Genomic DNA, 9,868 nt, shown 5'->3' on the forward strand with positions numbered 1-9,868 from the left:
AAAGTAGTTTATTCCATACAAACCACAACGTCGTTCCGACGTCGGTTTTCCTTATCGAATCGAAGTCGTTACGACGTCGGTTTGGTGAAGTCGTTGGGGTGAACTCGAAACGACGTCGAAACGAAGTCGGTTTTTCCATACAAATCTTGTACTCTATTACACTAAGATTTAATCAGCTATAAAACTTTTTATACTTTTTCTTTTAATTCACATTGAAAAACTTTGAAATTTCTCAGAATGCTTGCTGATTTGTTTTCTTAAATATTGCACACAATTTGAAATTGGATTTGTATAGTTTTTGTTAAAGATTTTGAGCATCGTTTTGCAGTTTGCTAGTATATCGTTTTTGGGGTTCGCCGGCCAATCGTTTTTGCGACTCGCCGGCGAACTATGCTTTTCATCCGACGGCGAATTCCCCGGCGAACAAATTTTTCACCAGCACGAGTCGGAAACGACGTCGTTACGAAGTCGTTTGACAAATTGGGGTGTCAATATCAGTTCGACAATATAGGAATTTCGGTCTCGACCCAAAACAGGCACAAAGTAAAATGCGGTATATTCACACAATCAAATCGGTAATTTTTGGCGTATTGAAATAACACAAAATTGTTTTGACGTACACATACATACTTACATATATTACGTAGTTTGGTTTGATTGTGTGTATCAAGAGCATACCCTGTAGGATCTCGGAATAGACTTAGAGCACACCACAAACTAGACTACAAGTGATTGTAAGTAGTCCAAAGTTTGGTCCAAGAAAATGTAACATTCTATTTACATTTAACATTGAATGTTCCAGGCTCGGACCAATTGTCCGCGTCTGCATTACATTGTAATCAATTTTGAAAAAAAAAAAACAAAAATAAAACTTGTGCCAGCTGCGATTCGAACCGGGGTTCTCGGATTTTCTAAGCGGATACTCTCTCTACATGCCAACGCCGCACATGAAAATTCGTTGACTAAGTGCCTACATATCAGTAAATCGCTAATCATACCCATTGTCCGCTACTGCGTGACATTGTAACCAATTTTAGAACAAAACTCATACCTTATGCATTACATTCGGACCACTTAGTACAACTCACCTGTTTTACATTACATTGCTTTAAATTTTTGGACTGTCTTTGGTCTAGATACAAAACTACTATACCCACGACTATATTTTTCGAGCAATTGGACCGATCTTTCCTTCAGGGTACTTATGCGCATGAATACATACATACATACCCACCTGTGTATTTTGGCAAAAATTTTGGTTTGGTTACGTTTGCCTTTCAGGTTTCGAATTTCGTGCTCAAATTGCTTTACGTTGCAATGACAGCCAGCCGAAGAGGCAACAACAAATATGCAAGCAAAAAATGTATAAAAATTTAATAAGCGAACCAACAGCCATCAGGTTTGTGACTAATCAATTTCGTTGTGTGTACCATTACTCGGTGAGTCGTGTATATAAACAAAAAATGTACTTTTTTATTTTACACATACATATGTACATATTTATTGTGTACGTAAATATGTGCATATGTGCTTATTTGTTTTGCGTTTGCTTTCAAGCTACCTTTATCTTCTACCCATATTTTTTTTTCTACAGATGTGCGCTCTCCTTTCTTTTGCAGTTAATCAAGCTTAAGTGCACTGTGTAAGGAATTGCATTCCACTAGAGTGGAACCTGTGTCGGAATTTACGACTAGTCCACCATGTGGCAACATGCAACACATGTAACTAAGTAATCCTTATATGCACTCCTGTGCACTTAAGTATTTACAACTTTGTCAAGGTGCAGCCGTTAAAGTATCGTAAAGCTTCGTTCGTGCCAACTATAAAGTTTGTTGCATGTGTTTGCTGCTGTTTTGTAGAAGATAAATATTTTGTGAGAGAAAAATAAAATGTTGTTTTCGAATGAATTTCTGTCCAGTACTCGAGGCTAATAATAATCAGAATAGGTTCAGCCTTAGGACAGACTTTCGAGCCATGAGCTCTTCCCATCGGCGTAGCCAGAATGAAATTTGGGGGGGGGGNGGCTCGACCCTATTAAGCTGGCATTTCAGGGTACTATTTTATATATATATAAGGAAAATTTGAAAGTTAGGGGGGGCTCGAGCACCCCCCGCCCCTACCTGGCTACGCCCATGAGCTCTTCCTTTTCTTTTCTGCATATTTGGCGCTTCGCTAGTTTCTTCTCTCCGTTGCAAAGTTGCGCCGGTTGCTTATACCAAAAGGCAAAGGTGTTTGGGCAGACTTTTTCCAAAGCAGTCTTCGTATTTTTATACGCTTATCTATGATTATGTTATTCTAAAGCTGATATCGACGGTTGCATGGAAGATCGACCTATCTCCGCAGGCAGTTCGAAAACGCCCTATCTTAGAAAACTTTTTAAGAACGCCCTATTTCAGAATTCGGTTCAAAAACGATCTGTCTCAGGTGCCTACTCAAAAATTCCGTATCTCAACTTATTTTCAATAAATTTTCAGTTGAGATACCGTTTTGAAAAGTTTGACATAGTGCGTTTTCGAACCGGCTGCCGAGATAGGCCGATCTTCGACTCAGCCGTCGGTATATAACATAGCTCGTCATTCCATTTACTTCGGCACCCCTCGGCCACGAGAATAGCTCTGTTTTTCAATTGCATGCCGAGTCCAAGTATTGACAAGAGTTACACTTTACTTGATCTTCAGCTTCCCAGGACATTATTGGTGGTGTTAATGCTGGATCTTTGGGTATTCAAAGTACATCGCTATTTCAAAGTTATATGTAATTACCAACATTAACGTCCGTCACAAGGCTATTTAACGGTTACCGGGTGATATTTTGTTTTGTCCTCGTTCAATGCTAGGCTAACCCTCTTCTTAAAGTTGGAGTGTCCTGCGGTTACTTCCCTGTTGAGGTCATTGATGCCAATGTACGCTCTCCAATGTCAGATTGAAGAAGTTGTCCGAAAGATGTCGCCCCGTATTAAACCTCTTTGGTCAAATTGGACGGAGCTAAAGTTTGCGCTCGACGTCATTCCACATAGCCGTATTAGTTTTGCGTGGTACCAAAATGTTTGATCTGATAAGGTCCAATCAGATGATTTATGAACTACATATATAGCAAGTTTCACGAAACCAATTTAATTGAAAAATGATTTTTTTTCTAGTAAATTCAATCAATAGCAGTGAAACCGGCAGTTCGTATTTCACACAGCATCGTCGATAGGACCTTATACGCAATGTAAAGAAGGCTTATCCTGCTTAATTATTGCAAAAAAACACTAATATTCTATTAATTTCTGCTACAAAATGTCGCCTTTTTATTGTCCTTTTCCCTTTTCGTGTTCGATTCTTAAATCAAGGGAAACGGTGAACTAATTATGTGTTCGTTTTTTAAAATGGCACACTCTTGTGAGGACTCTGCCCTTTGAAGAGGGCAAAAGAGACAGGATAAGAAGGCAAAAACATGCTCTTTTACAAGGCTGAGTGCAACATCAAACATATTTTGCACCGTGGAAGGGCACAATTTTTTTGGCAGAAACGAAATCATGACAAAAATCCACTGGGCGTTTTGCCATTGCCTGCCGAGGGGCGAATAACAAGCTCCACTCCTAATGTTTGCCATCCACCTAAATTCGGTAACTTTCTATAGCTATCGGCGGGTACTCAAGTTTTCAAAAGATAGTCATGCACTACTTGTTAAAATAAGTATGTATAATGTTTTTTGTTTTTATTTTTTTGCATACGCCGTACGGATTCAATATCCAAAAACAACTAAACTAACTCAGTCTAATGTCGTATGAATCATAGCGTCAATTTCAATTTTATTTATTTATTTGCTACGGCTGTTTTCCGTTTGGGTTGCGGCAACTTTGCCAACACTGCACGCGATCTAAATTTTACTTTCCACATGTGCACGCACGCATCTGTATTTATGGCTACCGCTGCCGCTCAACAAGTATTTCCTTGCGTTCAATGAGTATTCGTATTATTCACTTTTATTTAAATACCTTCATATCCATATGAACGTGTTTATATTATATTCTTTTATGTGTGCCCACTGGCGCGACCAAGATATGGCAAAGAGGGGGATTCTTTTCTTTTGCTTATGCAATTTTTTAACAATTTTATTTGCGAGTGGTTAGAGGTGCGCACTACCACTCGGTACGTGCAGGGTTCCATAATTGGTTCGAGCAACATAATTTTTTCTAATAACGGTCGTGCCTCGAAAGGCGCATATATTTCAGCCACGAAAAAAGCTCCTCAAACAAAAAGATTTTTCGTTCGGTCGGCGGTGTTGAACGGTAGATCCCTCCCCTTTGCGTGACGACATCAAGGTGCACATCATAAATCGGACGAGAAGCTCGGCAAAAACTCGGAAATGTGTAAGCTCCAAATATTTTTTTATGGGGTCTTGTCAAAAACTGATTCTGGTTTCTCATTGATCCTGGCGACTTCTAGATTCTAAAAATGTCTTTGGTTTTAAAATTACTTAAAATTAACAAGCATCAAAATGTATATATTGCCACCTAGTAATACGCACTGTGTCGAAGTTTCTTGGTTTTGATTTTCACTTTAAGGGCCAGTTTTTCAGTGTACGGCTGTGGTTTAAACTTTGTTTAAACACACGAGTTGACTAGTTCGAACCAAGATTAGCCAATTAAATGCCAGCCAGCTGTTCAAGATAAACACAGTTTACGTAATCTAAGCTAAAACGGGCCCTAAGTATCAAAAATGGTATTCGAAAAAGGATAGCTTGTAATTTTAAGCACCATAGGGACCATAAGCCCGTTAAGTCTACCCCTCCCTGGCCACGTTCTTGTACACAGATATTTGCAAGTCTATGCATACATCTGTACATACATACATATATCATCATCAATTTATCGCCGGCTGTTGTTTATGAATGAATCAGACTGGAAATATGCACCGACCGACATTGTCGCAGTCATTCTAGTCAGCGCAGTAGTACATACATCTCTTTTTCATACTGCTGCTCTTCAGTTCTTCAGTTGAATGAATTTAGTTTAATTGTGCTTTTAGCTATTTTCGATATTTTAGTCAGTACGTTGCTTGGCTAGCCAAATAAAATTTGGTTTTGCTTGCATTACCGACTGGTTGGCCGCAGTCGAATGGTTTTCAATAATTTTTGCATTATGAATTGTTTCCATGCTTTGCTTTTCTATTCGCCTGTCTATTCGGCTACCGGTTCGGAGATAGATGAAAGGAACACGCACACACATTTGTATGTACACGCGCCAAGAAATAATAAATTGTTAACCCAGTTCTATAAAAAATCAAATGCGCGTGGCAATAGTTGCAACCACCAAACTACCACTTATATATTTCGTCGTGTTGTTTTTTGCCTAAATTATTTCATTGCCAAAAATAGCGTATTGGCGATAAAAGTGAATCTTATATTGTTTTGAGATTCATGTTTCACTGAAAAGTTTAGTCAGATTATAGGTTAGCTTTTAGTTAGAAAGGCGCACTGGAATGGCTTGTACTTCCACTCGGAGGCAGACTTGTCATTAATAAAAAGCAAAAAAAAATCCACAATTGAGCCGGGCGGCTTTGTTTTTTTTTATTTTACCAAGATTTAGCTACTAAGTAGCTTGTCAATATCAAACAAAAGACGGCGTATATTAAAATTATGAGACTCGGTAGGTACAGCGCTTTACTTTTCGAAAGATTAGATCTCGCGCTGAACAAATAAATAGTGTGTAGGATAAAATGAAATTATAATTTTTTCTTGATAATTGATGTTGACTTTTTTGAATTCCTTATTCAGTTTGTGATGTACAACATTAATCAATGAAAATCTTGTATTTCTACTGTTTAGTTGGAGATTTTGTATGTGGACGATTTTCGTATTCAAAAGACGATTTTAGAGAAGACAGGAGACGATTTCTCTCACTCCAATGATCTGGCCACATCGCATCGCATAGGTATTTTTACAAGTTAATTCAATGTTCAACCTTCCAGTAGTAAGATTGTTGAAATTGCTTTGCTAAAATTCAATTGCTATAAATTTGTAAATGGGTAACAAGTGTGACTAAAATTATGCTACATCAAAGCCTCAGAGGTATATGTAAGTATCACTATGTATAATGGGCAAATAATCTTCCTCTAGACACGTTGCATATTTTTAGGCACATTTGTAGATCGAATAATTATAAAAAGCGTCCTTTCTACTGAAATAACGAAGCTCTACGCAACTGGCCTGCTGATGTAACAATTGGGCGTATTATTGATAAAAACTAATAATTTAATCTAATCTTAATAATTTCAATCATAATAAACAACAATTGGTTTGCCCATTCGCGCTGTTATCAGCGATTGATACCACTCAAAACAAGAAAAGTTTCAATATATTTACATACATATCGCTCATTAATTAACACAGACCCTCATAACTCAAAAGACAAACTTTAAAGAAAATTATGCAAAATTACTCATTACTATATGCTTCATATTGTGTAAAAATTTCGTGCTCAAATCATATGTAGTCACCGCGTATGAAGACAATATGCATAACGTTTTCCTGCATTTTGGGAGAATATTGAAAACTTAAAACGCGCCTCCTGAAAACCTTGGGGTTTCTCAGTTATGTCAGTCTATTAGTAAATGAGCGATAAGTTCTTTATTAAAAATTTGTATATGTACATACATACTACATACGTACACAATTGTACATATCACTCAGTAACAATAATAGAGAAACAATAAAATACTAACTATTTTCTAAAACTAAAGGGATGTCTGCAATATACAGTCAACTGGCATCATATTTAAGTACATATGGATAACAGGAAAAAAAAATAAATATTCCAACAATCTACCAAGTCTAGCAGGTTGGCAAACTAGTTTGTGCAATTTGGACTCGGCACCATGACATTTATCACACCCCGCAGTACTTCACCTTGTATGGGTCCATAGTCCACACGTTCGCCATCCACTGTTATAATACCTTCTTTGTCGGAGCAGGGTTCAATGCGGAATGCACGCACCGGCACCACTTCAATATATTCATTTGGCTCCTTCGGTAGGTGTGTACCTGAGCTGGTACCTAGTAGAAACTGTGCCAGTTGTGAACGACTTACGCCAGCACGTATTATAACCAAGTAGATGATGCCATCATTGAGAAGTGACTGGGGCGCGAAAAAACAGTCTGAGGATAGATGTGTAGTGTAGGCTGCATGTACCATTACATATTCACCCTCTTCGGTATGCCATGTATCTGTAGGCACTGGCTGATCGAGCGTTGGCAGTGTAGACGGTGGCCGACGATTTTCATATTCCAAATTGATCGTTTCAAGGCGGCTTAATACGCTGCGACGCGAGCGCAAACTTTGGGCGGCGAGAGAAAAGTAGGCGGTGTGTTTCGATACAGCTGAATGCCAACTATCAACGTACGATTGGTTGCTAGCACCATCCAATGAAATGGCATCTGCAAACTCATCATCCTCTTCAGCATCGGCAAGTGGACGAGAGTTGTCTGGCCTTTCGTCTCTCGGTGGGTTTGGTATGTCATGAAATTCCTGCACCTCTGGTGGCAAACGTTGTTCCTCATTTGATGTGGAAGAAACCAGCTTGCCATAAGTTTTGCGCTCATTCTTCTGCTCACAACGTAGATAGGAGAGTTTCCCTGTGTAAGTACGTAGACCGATCAGCCGGCGTATGCTCCAGAAGGTGAAGCGCGTGGCGCCAATGGAACGCAAACGCTCACTCTCGATATCAATATCGGCAATAAGACCCCAACCGACTGAGAGGAACGAATAAATTTCACTAGATTTACCTTCTTTTCCCGAATCGATGCGTACAATATCCATCGGCGCACGCTGACCCGCAACGCATGTCAGCGTCGCATATAGTATCGGCTTTGGTTCGTATGGTTCCTTATAGAGATAGGCAATGCTACGCGCGAGTCCATTACCCGAGCCACAGGGTATGATACCTATAGGTAATCCACGCGTGATCGCACGCCAATCCTCGCGCTCCATTATGCCATTGAGCACTTCAAAGAATAGACCATCGCCTGAAGCGACCACTATGCCACTGTAGCAGCGCAATAGATCGTTGTGTTTGCGCACGAACTCGCGTGCATAGTTGATGTGTGCGGTCACATGTAATTCATATGGCATTTCCGCCTCCTTGAGCAAAGGCGCCACCTGTTTGTGGAACATCTCGCGTCCTTTACCCTTCCCGGATTTGGGATTTAGAAAGATAAGCAGTTGTTTCTCACCCAACTGATTTTTGACCGCTGACTGATTGATGCGTATGGCATGTTGCCAACGTTCAGCCACCTTCAAGTTCTCCTCGTAAGTGTCGAATGAGCGAAAGCGCAAAATACGCACTGTGCGCTCGCGACGCACCGAACTCTTATCGCTCGTCTCGCTCTTGATGTAAGCATAAATATGCAAATAGGCGCAAATATCCTTCCGCGTTCCATTTTCCACCTCCGTATCTTCGTCTATGCGCCGACAAGAGACCAAGCTGCCGCGATGAGATTTCTTCATGCGTGGTCCGCAGCTGCTGCCAATTATATCCGACAATGGTATACGCTGTTCGCAGACTTCATCTGGCACGCCTGTTTCGCGACGTAAAAAGATTCCTTCGGCTTTCAATTGCACCTCAACCCTGATGGGTTCGTTTTGCTTGCTGTGGTTGATGTAAAAATGTTCGCTCAATTCGATTAGACCATTGGGTGAAACTTTAGCCACAATGGACGTGGGTGCCATCGGCTTACTGACACTGCGCGTGGCGGCAGTATCATCGTACACGTAGCTGGTTTCCGGCAGGTCGAGTGACAGCTTCATACATGGGTCCATAATTGCTGCGGCGGCGCAGAAGCTACACGGAAGTTTTCGAATTCTTTATCTTTGCATATGCCAATAACGTACGGTTTGGCGACAATGAGTTTGCGCTAGTTTTGTTTTGTTTTTTTTTTTTGTATAACTCGTTCTTTAGTAGCAGCTGAACTGGTTTTCGAATGTTAAGTTGTCACCGATTCCGTTTGCCCAAAATTTGTGTACCGTTTAAGAGCTTTTTGTTTGCTGCTATAACTTTGACGTTTGTTGAGTAGAGCACCACGACTCACCGATTCCCATTTCATACTAACACCTGCGCTGAAAGGTTATGAATTTCGAAGAAGTTCTACCATTATCGCTTATTCTTTTTTTCTAATTTTATTATATTGAACTTACGACTTTTGTGATTGTTCTGCCAACACGAATCATACGGACGAATTAACTGCATATGTATGTGTATGTATGTATGTATGTAAGTGCGTCTGTGTATGCGCGAGGGTTTCGAATTTCGATAAGAGTTTTATTATTACGGAATGCTGATTGCTTCGTCACAGCAAGTATACCGGTTTTCTAACGTTCTTCTTTGTTGTTACTTTGATTTGCCTTTCTATTTTCTCCGCTGTAATTATCTGTGATTATTTGTATTCTACTCCGATTTTTTCTTTCGTCTTTCTTTTCATTTACCTTTACTATTTTTATCATTTTTTTTTGGGTCACTGGTTTGGCTTTGTTTCTATTCCATCGCTTCCTGGTCTTGCCTGTTCGGAGATCTGTCCACCAACCAGCTTACCTTCACCTCTATTGTGTATTAAACTCATGCGATAAAATATTTCGCGAGCTTGATTTTGCAGCGTGCGATTTGTCCAATGCTTCGCGCTAATATAAAGCTCGCCATTTTTTGTTATTAACGTTTTGTTTGTCGCAGCGTAATTTCATTGTGAGCTGCGAACTGATATCTCGAGAGTGTAAATATGAATATTTATACCTAGTGTGTACATTAGGGTGGTCCAAAATAAGTAAAGTCGGAATTTTAATGCTCTCACCCGCTAGTATTGTTGTATATCGAAAAAAATATACCCCCTATTT

General features: G+C 39.8%; 1 protein-coding gene across 2 annotated transcripts; it reads right to left on the minus strand.

The window, feature by feature from the left end:
- Window positions 1-6,365: 6,365 nt before the first annotated feature.
- LOC108374157 (sphingosine kinase 1-like) lies at window positions 6,366-9,525 on the minus strand. 2 transcript variants are annotated; one of them, XM_017630127.1, is made up of 3 exons: window positions 9,467-9,525; window positions 9,179-9,401; window positions 6,366-9,100 (listed from the first exon to the last, which is right to left on the minus strand). In XM_017630127.1, the coding sequence occupies exon 3, from the start codon at window positions 8,801-8,803 to the stop codon at window positions 6,836-6,838; it is 1,968 nt and encodes a 655-aa protein (XP_017485616.1). In that variant the 5' UTR covers window positions 8,804-9,100; window positions 9,179-9,401; window positions 9,467-9,525; the 3' UTR covers window positions 6,366-6,835. The 2 variants fall into 2 exon arrangements, with proteins under 2 accessions (XP_017485616.1, XP_017485617.1); XM_017630128.1 differs by having other exon boundaries at window positions 9,179-9,500.
- Between the last annotated feature and the right edge of the window lie 343 nt (window positions 9,526-9,868).

The sequence above is a fragment of the Rhagoletis zephyria genome, unplaced genomic scaffold (genome assembly GCF_001687245.7).
Source record: "Rhagoletis zephyria isolate East Lansing unplaced genomic scaffold, Rhagoletis_zephyria_1.1 Rzeph_scaffold_07412, whole genome shotgun sequence".
Lineage (NCBI taxonomy): Eukaryota > Metazoa > Arthropoda > Insecta > Diptera > Tephritidae > Rhagoletis > Rhagoletis zephyria.